The sequence below is a fragment of the Colletotrichum higginsianum genome, chromosome 6 (genome assembly GCF_001672515.1).
Source record: "Colletotrichum higginsianum IMI 349063 chromosome 6, whole genome shotgun sequence".
Classification (NCBI taxonomy): domain Eukaryota; kingdom Fungi; phylum Ascomycota; class Sordariomycetes; order Glomerellales; family Glomerellaceae; genus Colletotrichum; species Colletotrichum higginsianum.
Window position 1 is genome coordinate 4,265,745 of NC_030959.1, and position 19,115 is coordinate 4,284,859.

General features: G+C 50.2%; 6 protein-coding genes across 6 annotated transcripts; 2 read left to right on the top strand and 4 right to left on the bottom strand.

Annotated features, from left to right (window-relative positions):
* Positions 1-10,559: 10,559 nt before the first annotated feature.
* Positions 10,560-10,934, bottom strand: CH63R_09629 (Sucrase ferredoxin-like family; the record flags this gene model as incomplete). The annotated part of the gene is made up of 2 exons (XM_018304603.1): positions 10,560-10,860; positions 10,906-10,934. The coding sequence occupies 2 exons, from the start codon at positions 10,932-10,934 to the stop codon at positions 10,560-10,562; spliced, it is 330 nt and encodes a 109-aa protein (XP_018156626.1).
* An 86-nt stretch (positions 10,935-11,020) lies between these two features.
* Positions 11,021-11,287, bottom strand: CH63R_09630 (uncharacterized protein; the record flags this gene model as incomplete). The annotated part of the gene is made up of 1 exon (XM_018304604.1): positions 11,021-11,287. One exon carries the CDS (start codon positions 11,285-11,287, stop codon positions 11,021-11,023), a length of 267 nt encoding a protein of 88 aa, XP_018156627.1.
* Positions 11,288-13,727: 2,440 nt separating this feature from the next.
* CH63R_09631 (uncharacterized protein) lies at positions 13,728-14,423 on the bottom strand (the record flags this gene model as incomplete). Its single annotated transcript, XM_018304605.1, has 3 exons — positions 13,728-14,019; positions 14,082-14,294; positions 14,341-14,423. 3 exons carry the CDS (start codon positions 14,421-14,423, stop codon positions 13,728-13,730), a joined length of 588 nt encoding a protein of 195 aa, XP_018156628.1.
* Positions 14,424-15,818: 1,395 nt separating this feature from the next.
* On the top strand, positions 15,819-16,651 carry CH63R_09632 (uncharacterized protein; the record flags this gene model as incomplete). The annotated part of the gene is made up of 2 exons (XM_018304606.1): positions 15,819-15,830; positions 15,896-16,651. 2 exons carry the CDS (start codon positions 15,819-15,821, stop codon positions 16,649-16,651), a joined length of 768 nt encoding a protein of 255 aa, XP_018156629.1.
* A 30-nt stretch (positions 16,652-16,681) lies between these two features.
* On the top strand, positions 16,682-17,205 carry CH63R_09633 (uncharacterized protein; the record flags this gene model as incomplete). Its single annotated transcript, XM_018304607.1, has 2 exons — positions 16,682-16,785; positions 16,878-17,205. 2 exons carry the CDS (start codon positions 16,682-16,684, stop codon positions 17,203-17,205), a joined length of 432 nt encoding a protein of 143 aa, XP_018156630.1.
* A 324-nt stretch (positions 17,206-17,529) lies between these two features.
* Positions 17,530-18,854, bottom strand: CH63R_09634 (uncharacterized protein; the record flags this gene model as incomplete). The annotated part of the gene is made up of 3 exons (XM_018304608.1): positions 17,530-17,804; positions 18,171-18,306; positions 18,501-18,854. 3 exons carry the CDS (start codon positions 18,852-18,854, stop codon positions 17,530-17,532), a joined length of 765 nt encoding a protein of 254 aa, XP_018156631.1.
* Positions 18,855-19,115: the final 261 nt, after the last annotated feature.

Below are 19,115 nucleotides of genomic sequence, written 5' to 3' on the forward strand. Positions count from 1 at the left end.
AGATGTAGTAAGTGTGAAGTATGGAGTTTATATACCCCTGTCACCGTCACCATCACCAGCACCAGCACCAGCCACGTCTGCCCCATAAGTGTGGCTCTCCTGCGCGACCAAATGTCCGTCTCCAAGTGTTTGGATTGAAGCGAAACACGTGCAAGCCTCTGTGGCTTCTTTCGCATGCCAATCTTTCATCCGTCCAACTTTACCCTCACGATAAGTCGACTCAAATTTCACCATCAATGATATGGACGACGCCACAGACGAGCCGTGGCCAGAATTCGAGGCCCTCAAAGGCAGGACCCTAGAGGCCCCCCGGTACGCCGCAACCGCGATGGCATCGAAGATCAGCGCCGGGATACGCCACCTCCGGTAACAGGACACCCATCGCTCTCCAACTTCCAATCCTACACAGTGTCGAAAGGCCCTGTCAAGCACTCAGGTTGCTCCAGTCGAAGATAATTGAGCTGAGAGTGCGACTCAGCGCCACATGTTGAGCAGGATGAAATGGTCTCGAGGTTTTGCGGCAATGATTTTGGTTCCGGTGGAAGGGGCAGGGAGTGGATCAGGCGTTGATTGAAGATTGGTGTTGGTGGTTGGACCAGACGTTCACATGAAAACTAAAAAAATGGCGAGAACAGGTACGTGATGATGAGCCACAGCTTCTGAAGCCGATGCACAACAAGGCTTCTTACTAAAGGAGGGGAAGGGGCGTGATTGAAGGAGAGTTGGCGTGCCAGCCCTGCCATATAAAAAACAAGTGCCCAAGGTATCAAACTAGGTACTGTGGCTCTGCGCGGAAGGGACGCTGTAGGTAGCAGGCGACCGATCTTGAGGATCATGGCGGTGAGATTGCCAACGGTCACGCGGCCGCCCCGGGGCTTGGGGGGGGACTCTTACTCCGGCGAGCCGCCGTGAGATGAGGGAGTTTTTTATCACCAGTACACAGTGAGATCATAGTGGCGAGAAGCATGTTGGTGAGGGCGACTGATGCAGTGGCAGGAGTAAGAAGCATAACCGGACGAATTGACAAGGACCTCCTCTCCCCGGCCGGGGCGGATCCGGGTCTCCATTGTGGATTCAAGACTGTGTGGGGCCGGGTCCGCACCCGACCATCTGGATTTCGGCCTCGGAGCTATTCGAGGGACACACACACACACTAATACACGCGACTTAGCACCATCACTTGTCGCAAAGAGTTAGCTGCCGGCTCTCTGGTGCACACGCCATCCATTGCATGAAAAGAAAAGTTCATCTTCGCTCAACCGAGCGGACTTGAACCATCACGTCAACCTACAGTGCTGGAAACAATTCCCAACAGCCTTGTTTCTCACTCGGTATCCCGAGCTCGCAAGCGTTTCAACTCAACACACGCCGTCGTCGCCGCCAAACCAGCGCAGCCCCAACAACTGTACAGTCATCGGCCCCCATTCAATGTAAGCATGCAGAAGCAAAATTGCGTCACCCCTAGTCGCAAAGCCTCGACCGGCCGACAAAAACGACGCATGCAATTGGGCGAGAGCACATTTCAAGACGGAGAAAGCCAATCAATCCGCAGACTAGTCGCTTACTCTCCGGGCGTGTTATGACGGGACTGTCGCGACTGGTGTAGGATTTGGTTTTCGGCCCCGCCCGAGCGGGCGCGGACGGAAACGAGCAACCTCTGATTAGTAAGACGCACCCAGATATTCTGGGTGCGGCTGATGTAAGCTATCCACCTCCTCCATTTCATCCACCCCCAAGCTGGACAGCGGCCTCCTACGCCAACAAAGTCGCAGTCACAATTGACAGGGAGCCAGCAATTAAATAAGGGAGGCCACAAGCAGAAGGCTTCAAGCGACGCGACACGCGCCAGGGCCCTAAGGCACCGCCTGAAGCAAGAGGGAAAGCTCCCCATCTCATCATCATTCTTGTCCCTAACAAAGATGTACAATACCGCCGCTCAAGGAGAATTCTCGTCTCTATTTAGATACAAACACCCTGACATCCTCTTGTCTCTAGCATCGTAAAGGAACAGTTGTCGCGGAAGACTCCAGCGTCGTTCCCGCAACCATTCAGACTGAGGCGATGGGCCGATGGCCTGCGGGCGAGATTTACACAATCGCAAGGTCGAGATCGAACAGACCAGAGTAGGCTGTACATCGACAATGCGCCGCGAGCGCTGCGCCTGCAGCTAGCTGCTCGCCGATCTGGAGGCTCTATCGGACGTGGTTGAGGTGGCCGAGTTGGCGCGGGTCGAAGAATGCTCTGAGGCGCACTGGAACGAACGTGTCAGGACCGAACGGCTGGATAATTATTAGGCTGTGCGAACCCAGCCTGTGACAGAACATGTGCATCTGCACCTATGCTCCTAGACCGGATCAGCCCGGTGCCACCACGGGTGACTCTGCGGGACAGGGACGGAGCTCCAAGTAATTACTTCAACATAATATTACACGGCGCGCATTGCCTCGAACTGGGAGGGCCAGGGTGAAATAAGTGATGGTCTGCAGTAAGCGTATGCAAGATTGCCAGCGCTGGTAGAGGGAGGGGACTTAGACTGCGCACTGGACCTCCGTCCTGATACCGATGCTTCCGCCACCCCCTTCGGTCTTGGGAGGTTTCACGACCTCGGGTTCCGGTGTCGGTCCTTCCGCCCAGGGTTGGGTGTCTTGCGACGAGCCTTGGCTGCCGTCCTGAGGAACGCCATATACGCCCTCGTAGTAGTAGTGCTAATAGTAGTAATGATGATGATTCGGATGTAGGGCAGGGTGGTTAGGATTTTCAATGGACGAGTGACAAAAACATCGACGTTACCATAGCATGGATGCGATCCATTAATTGCCATTGTTAGACAGAGTAGGTTTCCATTCCACAAATTCCACACAATGGATCCGTTTCCGCCCAATCCCACATCGAAATCAGCATCCATATCCACACCATATTCACAAATGTGTTGTAGAGTGCCGTAAATTGAAACCCTGGTTTTCTCGTGTCGATTCCTACCTAAAAGGTAACCCCGCAACATGGAGTAATTTCGCAGACGGGAAGACATGAAGATTTAAAATTTCTTAATCTTATAACATATTTTAAGACTTGGTCTATTGTCTGTTGATGGGATGAATTCTTTTCAGGCAAGACAAGCGCCCTCAACTACATTCCGCACTAGCACTAAATAGAGTTTGCACTAATTGTTAGACACTACCATTTCTTTAATGTTTACCCCTTACTTCCCTATCCAATCTCTAACATTAAGTCTGTATTAATATTCTTACCTACTACTAAACATTTATATGACTTGTCGTATTTTAAATTCTTCTAGATACTACACCTTCTTCTAAGCATATGTTACTTGCGTCCAGCTAGTAAAGATGCTGTCTCGTACTATTCTCCTTGCCCAGGTCTTGGTCGCGCTCTTGAGTGCAGTAGTCAGCCTAACTGTAACAGAAGCCTCTAGTTATTCACAGGTAGCAGAGAAATCACTTGCGGATAACCGGCTCAGCATAGTGACGGACTCTGCTAGCTGACGGGGAAATCTCAACACCTTCGGATATTACACAGACGGCCCTTTCGGAATCGGTCCTGGCGCTATGCAGGCGACTGGATTCGTGGTAGATACTGTCGCTGGGCAAAACCCAAATACGCAATACGGGGAACTCAACGAACCTCAGACACGATGCGGGGTGCAGAACGAAGCCTGGGAAATAGCGCTTTTGACATTCACTATCAATACGCCTCCTGAGGTTACAGATCTCCAAGTCAATTATGTATTTGCCTTACAGGAACCGTCGGTCCTCCCCTCAATATAACATATCTATCTGGCATTGTACTAATCTCAAAGAGTAGTGCCGACCGAAATCCGGATAGCATGCAAATCATTTTCAATACAAACGATGTGCAACTCTTTGACAATATACAATGGTTGTCATCCAATTCCCCCCTTATTAGTACAACGCCTGCCGGCACCGGCATATCACACGTAAGGTCCACAGTCTTACGCTCAATTACCTACACTGTAAAAAGCCAGCAAACAACATTTCAAATGTTTGTCTGCGAGGCCATTAGTGGCATTGATGATGTAGCAGTGTTTTACAACATTGTTGGCCTACCGGAAACTACTACTACAACTACATCATCAACAACGTCTAGTTCCAGCTCTACTACTACCACAACTACAACAGCTACTTCATCAACAACATCTTCATCCAGCTCTACTACCACTACCACAACCACTGAAGCCACTTCTACAACAACTTCTTCGTCTAGCTCTACTACTACTACTACTACAACCACTGAAGCTACTTCCACAACAACATCTTCATCAACAACATCTTCATCCAGCTCTACAACAACTACTGTAGCCTCTTCATCAACAACATCCTCATCTAGTTCAGGCTCAAGTCCAGGCTCGACCCTTATGGCTACCTCCTCGCTATCATCTTCAGAATCTACAGCATTACCGTCTCTATCATTGTCATTAAACACTAGCAGTTCATTCGAAATGATAATAACTTCTAGCTTATCCGTCTTGACTTCATCTGGCTTGTCGATTAGCACATCTATTGAAACACTTACGACGTCAACATCGCAATTTCCAACTAGTTTCAGCCAGTCTCTCAGTACTACCTCAAGCATACAAACCTCAAGCATTACTACAACATTATCATCGCCTAGTCGCCTATCTCCAACATCAAGCAATGCTATTACTGGCTCCGTAATCGCCACCAACCTCCCAAATGTCGACAATTACGCATTCATTGGATGCTTGGGGTCACCTTCAGGATACGAATCTTTTGTTCAGGTCGGGCAGGATCCAAATATGACGCAAGAGAGATGTGTCAACCTGTCCCAGGGACGACAGTACGGGGGCGTCTTCAATGAGTAAGCCTATCTACGCCGCCCTCCTTCTTCAAAGTTTGTGTTTTAACATTCAGTATAGCACATGTTTTGTGTCAGACTCGCTCCAAAGGACCGCTCTTTTGACTGCTGCTAGCTGCAACCTACCTTGCCCCGGCAATGCTGGTCAGATATGCGGTGGACTAGCGAACGCTACCACGTTGGGCCGACGTACCTATTACGGTTCACAGGTGTCCCGACGCGCTGCTCCACCAAACATCCTTCTAACCTTGTTTGGTCGCGTTGAGACCCTTGGTTCTACAACGATTCCGAGCAATTCTGGTCCCTCTGGCTCAACTATCGGCCCGCCCCTGTCAAGCGTTTCGCTGGTTCCATTGTCCGGCAGCTCGAGCTTGAATTCGCCCACGTTACCAGATCCGTCAAGTCTGGTCACTCTAGAGAACATGCCTACAGGTTTCTCATCAGTCTCTCTATCTTTAGATGGGGTTGAACCCATTGTCACTAGTGGGACAACCACCCGGATCAGAAGTAACACTCAGCATATTACTTCTGTAGTAACTACCATCTTTTACACTACGGTTGACCCAGTAACCCCTACCGCTGTGGTTGAAACTGAGTTGCATACCACGATATACTTTGAGGATTGCGGATGTCCTACCCAATTGACTCCATCGATATGCATGGTTACAACTGTGGCTCGATGCCATAGATGTGGGCTCAGAGGAGAGGACAAAGTAACCCTAGTGGTTCCGTCGCTTTCTGATAGCCTCCCGCAAAATCAGGTTTCTGTGACAAGAGACAAATCACCTTCTTCTTTAGGGTTGGCTGAATTTTCACATGCGACACAGCCTTCCTCAGCGGTTACCTCAGCGGCTTCAAGTTCCAACCATCTAGCGACTTTGAGTCCTACGTTGGGTGTAAATCCAACTCATACAGTGACTTCAAGTTCCAACCATTCAGTGGCTTTGAGTCCTGCCGTCTCGCAGGATCGAAGTCCAACTCACACAGTGACTTCAAGCAATGAAACGCCTGTGGTCCCGAATCAAAATAATGCAGGGCCTCAAAGCTCAAATATTTCAACTATAGAGACTGTTGTTACTGCAATGGCACCGTCCGGGCGGCAGGTCTCTTGTAGAACGGAAGTCTTTAGGATTGTGGTTTGCGTGTTAGGATATACGTTCTTTCTGGCGTAAGGTTTACTTGCACTAGAGAAGACCAAGGAAGCAGCGTAAGGTTACAATCAGCGTGTAAAGGGCTGGGCCCGTACGAGGACTTGGTGGATACCGCGGCCAAGGTGACCTGACAGAATGAAACAATTCTTTAATGCGACTCATGGACATGACCTATTCAAAATGGTCTGATTGTACTAGAACAAGTCAGCCTGTTATTTCCACCTGGTTCTAGCTCTGTAAGATTTATTGCGATAGCAATAGGCCCACAAACCTGCGGTGATCCCATCCACTCTTTAGTACGAATAAGACACTCTTGTCTGCTCCCTCATATTTGCATATTCCGCTGGCCACCCTAACTAACCGTCATGACCCCTGGTCAGGCCTACTACGTGATCCACGATGCCGATAATCCGATGGCTAGTGCAGCATGCGCTCATGCTCCTAGACCAGGGCAGCCTAGTGCTACTCCAGGTGACTCTGCAGTACAGAATAGAGCCTTAGGTAATTACTTCAATGACAGAATTGCTTGTTCAGGTTCAAGGCTCCTGCAGCATCGAGGTAAACGTCGCCAATGGAGTACACAATGCAGTCGCTCAGGCGCTCCGCGTAGTGCCAGAGTGGCGGTCTGCAAAATGCTACCGCTGCTGCCGGTAGGCGGTTCTCGCCTATCTGACCGAGGGTGCAGTCTTGGCCATGGGCAAAGCACCAGCTTCGAAATCGACATGGTTGCCGCCGCTGTATAGATCTTTGACCGGACGGCTCAGGCAGAGTTCAGCGGAGACCGCATTTATATCATTAGTCTTGATGGGTCGTCTGAGTCCAAATATTCTCTACGGGCTGCCATTGCATCCAAGTAGGATCTCATCACCTTTCAGGGTGAAAAGACCATAGTTGCTAGGTTACGCAAATATTCCTCCAAAACGGCGGCGACTTCCGCCCTCTCGTCGACCACGGTTTTTTCAGGCCAGATCTTATGGAACGGAACACTTGCCTAGCGAGCAGACTACCTATTTGCTTTGAAATCGACCCTAGTTCCCTAAATACATTCTACAAGTCGTCTAGGGCGTAGGAAATGGATTAACTATTGCCAATACTACGAATAGGGTATCTTGATTATTTACAGCTCCTGCATAAACTGACGGCTGTCCTTCTGCCTCTCTACATAGCCTAACAGTAGGAATTTTTTGGATAACTATTGCTTATATCAGCTCGGAAAAGTTCGTTTTCATGGAAGGAAGTGGGACATTGGGCGCTGCTACGTGCGAAAAAGCCTGGTCAGACCTGGTTTGCCGTGCCTGGGCTACATCGAAATCGGCATCGGTCAATCGCTTCTTTGCCATTTGGTTCATAAGCTTCACAAACTCAATTGGCTTGGAAACCAAACGCCGCATTACAAGCAGCATCTAAAACTAAGGTACGTTTGCACTATGTGCTCTTTAACATTGTCAACCAGGAGATTAAGCACAACCTTGCGCCAGGCAGTCTGATTGACTGTTACTACATAGGGGTTGTTTTCACGGGGCGTTTGGTTGACGGCAGTGTTTTGATGTGACTATCTGGTACGGTGGCTCAAACGAACATAACATCAAGAACCCATTAATAATAGCGCCATTATTTGCTACAAAAGTCCTATCACATGTCTTATATAACTTGTTACATTGAAGCACTAATTCCAATCTCAACAGAGCATGTTAATCAGTCCCGCCAACCGGTCTAGACCACCGCACAGGTTTTCATGTCGATTCACGGCGCCTTAAGGTACCCGCATCTTACAGCTGAATGCCTATCAGTCATCGTTTCACGTCTACTGTAGGCGACAGATGTATTCCCTGGAACATCTAATACCACCAGTCTCTCAAACACGCTCTGGGAAGGATTTGTAGAACAGTAGCAACAAAATCTGCATAAGATAAGCAAGTCGTCATCGGTGCGAAGGGAGAGTTTGATATAGACAGATGCCGGTTGTCGATAGAAATGTACTGCGCTTAATCCTCCAGGCAATGAGCACTGTTGTTCTCTGAACTCGTTAGGAGAGACTTTCGAAAATGGGCCCTAGGTTGTGGACTACACACGAAGTCGGACGTTGCCTTTCTTCCATAACAGGCTTCTCATCATCTTTCCCGTTAGAACAGCCTTTTTAGAACGCAACAAGGTCGCAAGGTTGAGGCATGTCGTAAGGCATTTGAAGAATCCAGTGGCTCTCAACCGCCTGATGACAAGCGTCTCTGAATCTGGATCTTGTGCCAATGAACCCATAATGCAGCGGTGATCTTGTGCTTTGATCCATCTAATACGCCTGGATGCCAGAATATTGCAGTAAAGTCAACCTTGAATAAATGAATAAATGCGTTTGAATCTATGAGGGGGATTACGAAACATACGGTAAGGGAAGATGGCAGGTTCCTGTGGAAGTCCTGCGTCCATTGACCTGTTAGATCTCAGTTTATGCTCTTTTTCTGTTTATTCTTTGTAAGAAAAACCTAAACAGGATGTGTTGTGAGATTATGTTTCAATTAGGCAAGATAATCTCTACTTAAAGCTGGTGGTTTTGTTTTATCTGCATGCAAACTAAGACTGATAAGTGTGGTAGTGCGTAGTGAAACTGCAAATTGCTTAATGACCTCAAAGAATACCTAAGTTGGCGGGTACTAGACAAAGATTGCGCGTTAAGGTATTGCCTGGATGTTTCTTCTTACCTCAAAAAGAAGCATACCTGCCAGTCTGAGAAAGAAGTCGTATCCGGGGGCAGAAAATTGAAGATGGGCTGTGCACTTGGCAAACTATTCATATACAGACCATTCATTATTGATACACCTGTACTGTACGCAACTTCATGCAGCACTCCTTTAAGCTAAACCAAACTGCAGGCATTCAACCCTAAGGCTTGCACAGCCCACGATAGTGGTATCCTTCTGAAGAAACATTCTATAAATATGAGATGCTACAGCGGATTGCCTGATTGGACGCTGCAGTCTAGAATACCCTTTGCAAATTCCTCTCCTCCGGATATGGCGGTGATGTTGCGCCGGGCTTCTGAGGCTCCATCTCGGTCTAGAGACGCATACGGACATGATTGAAGACCTTCGCCCACTGGTTCCCTTCGCACAACATATGGCTCTTAAAGTCGCAAGCAATTGTTTCTGGGGCCTTTGATCAATCTGCCCTACTTTAAGGTAATAAGTGCCCCCCTTTCCGTTTCCTATCATCGGAAAGATACCATGCTGATGGGTGCGGGCGGCAAAAATAGAAACAGCCAGCTCCGCATGTTGAAAACAGTGGTTGCGACTCTGCAGATTATGCAGGCTGGACTGTTTTACACCTTTTATGGCGTTTGATGGTACGAGGGTTCACCTTCATACTGTATGCTGCAGCCAGTCTTTCCACTCTGATTGTGGTCTTTGCCGTCGTCTCGGTCGTCTGTACGCCTCATCCGCCTTCTCTTCTGTCAGGGCAGGACTCCACGTAGCTGTATCAGCTGTGATCAGGGCCCTGGATAGTCTTGTTCGTGTGCTTCTGGAGTGGGCTTGTTCGCCGCAATGTTAGACAACTGCAGACAGGAAGAGAGTTGGGCGAAGTGGTGCAGTGCTAGAAGTCCGGATTGGAGTATGACGAGAGCCAGAAAATCAATCGGGCCAAGGGAGTCGACGTTGATCGGAACTACAGAGTATTTCTAAGTAATCTGGATGGTAGCATCGTGAGTGACATGATATTAGCCAATGCTCCCGTGCCCTCCTTCCGCTACAATTGTGTCACCTCGACGAAGCTAGACCATGAGACTCGGCAGGAGACTAGATCTGGTCCACCGCAGGTGCTCAGGCGCCTGTCTAGCTTGGATATCGCTGGTCAGTTTTCTGGATTTCTGGCTTTGCGCAACAATGGCGGCGGAGCAATAAGATTGCCACCGTCAGCCTGGTCGATTGAGGGACAGACAGCTGACAGTCGAATCCATGTGCAGTCGCAACACCTGTTGTTGATCGATCGTCCGGTCGGCACCCTGGCTCGTTCTTTCTGCAAGATGTACAAGATGTTCAGGTCTGGCGGTGTCGAACGGGCTGGATAGCCAAGACATGTTCGAGATACCACGGCCAAAAATGATCGCGTATCTCCTGCACGAGGAGCTGAATAGCATAGATGATTCTGTACGCCCCGAGCACAGTCCGGGTGGTGCCGAGATCTACCTCTCTTCAGAGGGTCTTGACGAAGATCAGCAACGTTGGACCAAAGTAACAGTCTGGTGAGCGACAGGAAAAGGGGGAGAAGAGACGTGAAAGACGAACCGTGCCGTGGCCCTGTCTTGTCGTCGCCGCGAAAAACCCATGATGGCCACGGACGAACAGGGCTGGGAGATAGAATAAAGACATGATTGAGCCTTTTATTAGAGCGATGGCGTGTCAAAGGCCTGTTGTGGTCACCTATAACTATGGCTATGTCGTTGGATATGCTATGTCTGCCCACTTTGAGGGCGAAGAGTTCACTGGGGTCGATGAGGGGTCTTCCTAAACTGTAGTGAACAGACTTGCCGTTATTTCCAGTGAGTTGCGGAGGTTTTCTTGACGTCTATATACCAGGCTCTGCAGTGTCTTGAACTTGGGGCTCAGAGGGTACGCAGAAGTAACAAGCCATGATGAAGGATCGCACAGCTTCTTTCTTGGGATCATTCTCCGGCGTAGAAACGAAGCCCTTCTCTTGGTCCTTGGCCCTCTTCAGCTCGTCCGTTTCGTCACTGTTGAAGCCCTTGGAGTACTTTGAATGGCAGCTCTCGCAGTCGTGGTCGAAGTCATCGCCGTCGACGGCCGGGTCCGTCTTGGGGAACAGCTGGGTAGAGAATGGGAGAGCAAGATTGAAGCGGACTTCGTTCCTGATGGCGTCGTCAAAGCACAGAGGAGTCTTGTTGCCGAGCTACATGCCCTTTGCCGGCTCAGGGCCCAGCATGTGGGCAGCCTCAGTGTACTGCTGGATTACACAGTTCTAAAGACTCTAGCTGGCCGGTCGAGTCCCTTCGAAGGATCTGCAAGGCGCTAGTCCTGGATCGCAAGAATCGCTATCTGCAGTACGCCATGCCTAGCGAAGACTTCTTCCATGACTTCATTAGGCTTTGCAGCCTCCGCATAGCAGATTCGCCAGAACTTGAAGCAAAGGAGTTCCAGGGATGGTTCGACTGGACCCGCCCTCTTCTCATTTGCGGACACACCTTTGAGAGCATCGTGCGCAATGGTGTCGACATCATTCAACACGAGTTCATCAGCCTGGCGGCGCCTCCACTGAATCAGGCCGAGTTCGTTCATGATTCCTTTTTTGGAAGGCTTTTGGATACAGTCGAGAGAATGTCATTACGTCTGATGGTCGGTTGTGATGGACATGTTGGCCTTGTACCACAGAGAGCGATGAAGGGAGACTTCCTCTGCGTGCTTTTTGGGTGCAATATTCCCATTGTACTGCGGAGATCTGAGGACACGCACGGTTTTATTGTCATAGGAGAGTGCTTCGTCGATGGGTACATGGAGAGAGCTGGCACAGAGAAGGGCTCGGCGTTGGAGAGAACATTCGTGTTGACTTAGGGGTCTATCAGCTTGCAGAGACTGGGACAGATTTTCATTACATTATTGCAATCCATAGTTCCATAATGAGTAAAGAGGTCCTTTGACAAAGTGTGATGCTTTACTAGGTTTGGCTATAGCTGGCACATCATAATCAAGTCGTGGATATGTGCTTATTAGTTAGATAAGGAAAGGAGGTGTTCGGGAGTGCTTTGCCTACGTAACAGACTGAGTTGCCATCCGCCATAAGTGCAGGATGTTAGCTTCATGTGTTGCGAGAAAATCACAGGGAATAGAAGGCACACCATCAGCAGCTGCAACAGATAGCCTGTTAACATCATATATGGTCCGCACTTTTCGGGGGGTGATTGTGGATCGGATCATAACGGGGCTGCGCACTTCCAGGCAAGATTCCCTCCACTTCCCAACAATCAAAATGGAGATCTTACATTTCAATGGTCTATTACGCGCCGTGGCTGTTTCTGTCGCAAGTGACAGGGATAATAGTGGTGCGTCAATGGTGCGCATATTGAGTGTGTGGTGTGTCATACTTACAGTATTCTCGTGCTCTGCGGCTGTGCCGTGTATCGCCGGACTTGACCTTCAGCAAAATCCCTGTTCCTAAGCGATTCAGGACCCCCACCACGAAGCCCTTTGCCCGGGGCGAAGCCTGCGGCAGACCCTTCGTTGCCGCCGAGCAGCAGCCGAGCCAATATCCCCCGTCTCCGGGCCTTCATTTTAATAGTTTCCCCCAAGGCTCTTACCGTTTAAGTGTAAAAAGAAACTCGATACAACACAAAGGGGCTGTTCTTCTTGCCAGATAAAAATGGATCAGGCTGTGGCGCTTTTAGAAGTGTAAAAAAACATCGAACAGGTGATTGCCTACAGATACAGCCCCCATATTCCGAAGACTCACCGAAAAGGTGACAAATTGGATTGGCAGCCTCATGTCAAGTATTGAACTAAGCGAAAAGCTAGGCGACATCCAGAAATATCACAGATCTATATATTCAAGCGCCTTTGGAGTCTTCTTGTTCACTCTTAACGTACTTCCTTCCAGTTTTCTAAGCCTGTCAACCTTTGTCTTTATTTGAAAAACACACAATAGCAACCTTGAACCAATTCAAATTCTTCAGCGCACAATGAGCAGCATGAGCCCGAACCTTTCAGCCTTGGGCGTGGGCAATCCAGGATCCATCGCCAGAGTCTTCCAGCATCGCTGAGAGTGGCCTTTGCTGCCTGATGGTTATGACTGGGAAACGCAGAAGAAAACGTACAGTCCGCAAGACTTGCTGCTCGATCCATTCGCTGAGAGGTCTCTACATTCCAAGTTTGGTCTTGTCTTCTGCCATCGTGGACTCTACGACCGGGCCTCCAGGATTGTCGAAAACTCGTTTGCTGCCATCAACAACAGCATCAGCCAAGGGTTGTTCCTCCACAAGATTAACGGATTTGTACCAGAGAAGCTCAACACAGCAGTAGTAGCACATAACAAGATTGCCAGGCGTATCACGCGCCACAACAAGCCATAGGCTCATATCTCTATGCATAAGAGATACAAGACGGCTCTCGTAACAAGAAACATCGAAAGGCCCATTCTTAACCCAAGAAACCAAGATCAGCCGACCAAAGCAGGCCAGCCAGAGATCTTCGGACCACCAGACCTTGCTAGCTCATACCTAGACACCAACGAGAAGGTACTTGCGCTGTTCAACGTACTCTAGAGAGAAAAGTTTGAGCACAAAGGCCACACCATTCAATACAATCTCCAGGACAACAACCTAGCTAACGCAATACCTTATTACTCGTTCCACATCTCCAAGCTGTCCCCTGATAACCGCGCCAACCCAACAACAGTACAGCAGCCACTAGTCCTCAGCATGTTTCAATCAGTAATGCTTAAAGGATACAATGTGGTCTACAAGTCATTCGATCACCTCGTCACAATGGTTGAAGCGGCCTCCTGCGCACAATATCAGTATAATTACTTCGAGAGGAAGCACCTGCCTGAGTACCCGCTCCAAGCATTTGCTAGCCATAGTACTGTAACACATCTACGACTAATGACCGCTTACAGGACAATTGTAGGAACTTTCTTTCCAGGGCTGGCACCACTTTTACTCCAGTATTTCCCAGATGAACATAAAGTATTGCAGGCTAATGCTTTACGCTTGTCGTCGTTAGTCTATTACTGCTCTGTCTTCGTGTCTTGAAAACTAAGAGCTTCAAAATCCAAGGCAATTGCTTCATCATGACTCTGAGTACTCCTCTGGTTCGAGCCAAACAAACCAGAAACGTCAAGGTTCATGTCCTTTGGCCGCATTCCTTGGTCCAGCGCCTCTCTGATCGATCTCAGAAGCACATCGGCCACAGCTTGTTTCCACTCCTCTATAAATGTCTCTGCTTGCTCCTTTGTCTTGAACCTTTTACAGCAGGCACCGGGGGTTTCGTGCAGTTGAGATAGCGCCTGCGTTTCGCCACTGATTCCAGTCAGCATCAAATATTAGTGCCGCAACTGTCAGGTTATTGTGGAAGATCATACCGCCAATACTGATATATCCCAGGGTTTCTACCATTTGCGACAGCATAGTAGCCGTCAGATTTCCCATCAGGAGTAAATGCTCCAGCCCCCTCCTTGATCACTTGCCTCGGAGCAAGGACATTCAGACGCTCCATGTAGTCTAACGGCTCCTGAAGGCTACTAAAGCCTTTGAATACAGCATTGCATCCTGTCACCCGCGGGTGTGCATCACCCCTAGCTGGATTAGTCTCACCAAGTTCACAGGAGCCGGAAGTAATACCAAGACGAGTAAATTGTAGGCTCATCGACGCGCCCTTTGAACACAGCGTAGAACTCCGTGACTTTGGTTTTGCGTGGGGCCATGATGTGATGTCCAGGATGTAAAATGCGAGGGATCACAGCTTCTCTCTCACTCAAATGAAATCAGATATCTGGTAAGTAATAAACCGTTGAGAACATTCAATACTTGAATCGAAACAGAAAGAGGGTTGAGTCGTTGAGATATCGCATGTGACATACTGACTGTTGAAGGTGCTCAGGATTCGTTGGTGCAGTCAACTACGTACACGTCGTATGACGGGCATCAATGCATCAACAGAGTTGTTTTGCGATGTCTGGAACGATATGCAGGAGGCAGCCCAAGCTGCAATCCCCAAATCCAGTTCTTGCCACATATGCAATGCAGAGCACACAGCTAACGTGGCCCAACAAATGGCCATGAATGAAAACAAGGCGGATAAAACACGTAAGCAACAATATTGTGGCAGCGAATCAAGAATCATGCACGGAGTAGGGTCTTCCGCATGGGTCTAAATAATGCACTCGCGCCTCATTAACGTAGGCACAGGTCTTAAAGGGCCAATGTCCAAAAGTCGACATAAATGTACAAGCTATGTAATTTTCAAACTAATCGATGCACACTTACGAACCTGAACTTCCGCAGTACAACACGAAGAGCTGCTTAAGAATTGCAGACAAGCGTGGAACTGGCACTCTTTTTTGACCCAGAGGGCATTGTTGACTACAAAACACTATTTTTCTTCATTAAATTGTACGCCAAATTGGTCATCAACGCCCAAAAAATTGAAGACAAATCCTGTATGTTGATGACTGTTGCAAACTGGCGAGAGGGACGCCGATACTGCTCCCCTGCAAGCTGTAGTCGATAGATCTTATCTGTCTTTAGATGCCCTCCTGCTGGAGTTTCATTGTCAATGGTCGAATCCGGAGAGGAGGATGCGCACTAATCAATGGCTGTATCTAGAGGACTGACAGGTCTGCAACTAATAAGACCTGACATGGATGCCCCTGCGGCGGAGTCTAGCCAGATGTTCCTAGCGCTGCTGATTTAATATCACAGCTGCCGTCTTCAGACTTGCTGCACCAACCTCGCTTTCGCCTCCAACAACGAAACGCCACCCTTACAATCAACGGCATTGATTTGCACCATCTGTTCGGCATTGATTGAGTGACTGTATAAGATCAACAGATTGGTTGTTTTGCAGGGTCGAAATCCTGTTCCTGTCTTAGGTAATGACAAGCCATCAAGGTGCCTACCTCCGCAGCTGTCATCACGTGGCCTGGCATAGAATTGAATTCAACCGTGAAGCGAAGTGAAGGAAATCAAGTCAAGTCGCGTCTCTGATTTGCAGGTCGCGTCTCTCCTCAGTTCACACACAACTTCCAATCTTTCCTTCAACAACCCTTCCAAAGCCAAGTCAAAGGGCATCCAGGCACAGCACAAGGAATGTGGTGAACATGGCCGAACTAGTGTGTCTCTTTTTCTTTGTCTCTTCTTTCTCCTGACTCCCCATCTGCTAACATTTCTTCTCAAGGAACTCCCCTCCTTTCAGCCGAGCACTGATGATGGCAATGATCACGACTACAGCAACTCTCACGACGCCCAAGACATGCACAATACAAACCATCACACCTATGGCTACCCCCGCGCCCGCGATCATACCGACCCCGCATTCCAACAGCAACATGTTCACGATGCTGACACCGTCGTTGCTCGCATTGTTCGAGCTGCCAAAGGCCTGCTCAGCTGCCCTGGTCCCTCCCCCAGTCATTTAAGGACAAGTCCCACCTTTGTTCTGTGCCACCCTCGAGCCCTCGATCTCGTCCACAACGCACTTCGCCTCAATGGCGTCGAGTCCATCCACAAGCTCCGAATCGAATACCACGGCGACCGTGGCCGATTGCGCATGAGCATGACCGACAGCCCTCTCCATTCGCGTCTAGCCATCCTGTTTTCCGACCTCGTCCACGCCGCCTCCAGAACCAAACTCGGACATCTCGACAACGTCTTGAGCCACGTCCCGACTCAGGGCGAGACCGGACGCTTGGGTCGCCTGAGTCCCGACTGGGGCTGGACTGCGCTGCCACACGATCCGATGCCACGCCTGGTCTTTGAGGTGGCATATTCTCAGGACCTGGAAAGCGTCGCCGACAAGTGCGAAGAGTACATGACCGCCGGCGGCGGCATTGTATGCGCCGTCGTCGGCATCAAGATCTGCTATTCCAAAAGCGAGCCAGCTGCCCTTGCCACCATCCTCGAGCACCTCGATGATTGTTATGTCGGCCTCTAGGCGGAGCAAGACGACGACATCATTTGTGCCATGGAATGGACACGTCTCACCGAGAAAGGCGCCTTTTTAGAACTCTACCCATCCGACTTTGGTGACAGAACAAGCACATGCACGAGACCCATCCGCCGGAAAAGGTAAGTTTCCGGGCCTTGATATTCGACCGAGTGTCCGCATCTCCGTGGCCGCGGACTCAAGCTAACGAGGTTTTTTTCTTTTTCTCTTGCAGCCAACGACGGGACATGGCCAGCGATGCCGATACCGATACCGAAGCCGGAGCGGAAGTCGCCATCCGCATCGACTTTAAACACATCGTCGAGAAGCTGTGTGAAGCAGTGCATCTGGCTATTGCTCACGAGAACACGCAGCCTGTCTTCCGCAAACGACTCGAACCAGGCAAGCGCCAAGCTCAAACGACATCGAAGCCGAAGCCCAACTCCAAGATCAGGATCAGAGCCCCCGCCAACATTCACAGCGAGCTTGTCGGTGCTGAACCGTTGCGACGTTCCAGTCGGTTGGCTTCCCGAACCCGGTTCGAGAACGCTACGAAGCCCTAAGCCGCGAGCCTCAACCAGGCTATTTGTTAGGTGCGGTATCCGCCTAGTTGTCATGTGCAATATGGTTGAGGGAGAGGGTCAGTGTATCACGACGGGCTGGGAGGTCAGGGGGGTAAGAAGGTGCTGGGTACGTTACGGCATTCGCTTGACCGCCCTGAGGCTGACGTGTGCGTGTTGGTAATGCGTTTGGGGACACGGGATTTGTGTCCGGCAAGGCAGAGACATGCTTAAGGAGGAAAGAGATCATTGGGACTGCCTTTGCTTTCACTTTTATAGCGTTGGCGTCGACGTGATAGAGTCAGTCAATCAGTTAATCACTGCGTTTTAGTCGTCGTCTTCTTCTTCCTCTGCTTTTTCCTCGTCGTTCCCAGCATGGCGGAGCTTGGCAGCCAGGATCTTGCGACTCTTGGGAGGGGGGACTTTGGCGGCAGCGCGCTGGGATTTGATGAGACCGATGGCGCGCTTATTCATGGCCCGCGGCGGCAAGGAGCTGGGGCGTAAGGAGGAGGGCGCAAGAGACAGGGCGGCGGAGGGGGCACGAGAGCCGGCCTGGGAGGGGACGACGGAGGAGGCGCGCGAGTTGATGCCAGGCTCCAGCTCTATAGAAGAAAAGAAATGTCAATACAAATGTCACATCAACAGTGCCATTGAAGAGGCTATTGATTTTGGGGCTGGGAAGTCCTCAAATCATGCCCAGATCATCTCAGAAGCGAGGATTGTTGCAGTGTTAACACACACAAGAGCGAGGCGCGTATAAGGGAGAAAGTTATAGACATGAATTCATGATGGATTGTAGTCTATAACATATATCAAGAATGCGGAGTGCCACGGCCAGTGCTTTCGAAGAACGAGAGGTAGTTCGAGTGATCAAGGTTAAGTAAGATACACAGCGGTTCATAGAGAGACATGACATAAAGGGGAAGGCATCCATTGGAGTCCAACGACACAAGATGGAGTCGACTTACTGCTGAGGGCGGCGCTGAGCTCGCGGACAATCGGGGTCGGCGTCTCATGGGCAGAGAGGGCGGGGCGGACGAGCATCTCGGCGTGCAGGCACAGGACGAGCTTGTTGCGGGTGGTGGCCAGGCGTTGGCGAATTATCTTGGAGATGTTTTGCAAGGAGTGGCCAGACTTTGCTATGTCGTCGCCAAAGTCGAGGAAGAGGTCGAAGTGGGTTCAGCCGAGGTCTTTTGCAGCCTTTGTGAAGCGCTGGAGGACGGGGTCGCGGCGGACAGAGTATAGGTCCGAGGAAAAAACGGGGAGCAGGGTGGCCTGGAGGCGGAGGTCGAGGATACGGGCGCGGAGGAAGGCTGGTCAGTTCCGCAGGAGGCTGTGGTCACCGGTGAAGGAGGCATCGGCGTTGATGAGGTAGGCGGCGCGCCAGAACTCGCGGCGGAGGCTCGGGTAGATGTCGGCGACGTTGGGACCGGGTCCCTCGGCGAGGTGGTTGAGACAAGGATCCAGTTCTTGGAGAAGACGCTGGACCTCGGGCCAGCGCTGAGGGAGCACCGAGGGGTTGGCGGCGGGGGGGACGGGATGACGGGGATGGCATCGGGGGTTGGAGCGGCCGCCGAAATGGTGAGGGAGAGAGCGGAATTAAACGAGATGGCGATGGTGTTGTTGTAAGAGGAGGACGGACGGACGGACATCTGCGGCATGTGGATCCGCATACTGCCCACATGACATCTATATGCTCTTCCAGCAACTTGGTTGCAAGGCAAGGAAGGAAGACGTGAGTGTGTGACTGCCTCCTGAAAAGAAGGACACCGTGACACCTTCCCTCTTTCCCTGAGGAGAGTAAGTGCGTGTATGATCTGATCTGCATTGTACGTACTTCCGTTGTACGTACCTGCGTTGGTGGGATTTGCTTCTTGCGGTAAGAAGGCATGGGGGGAAGGAAGGAAAGACGC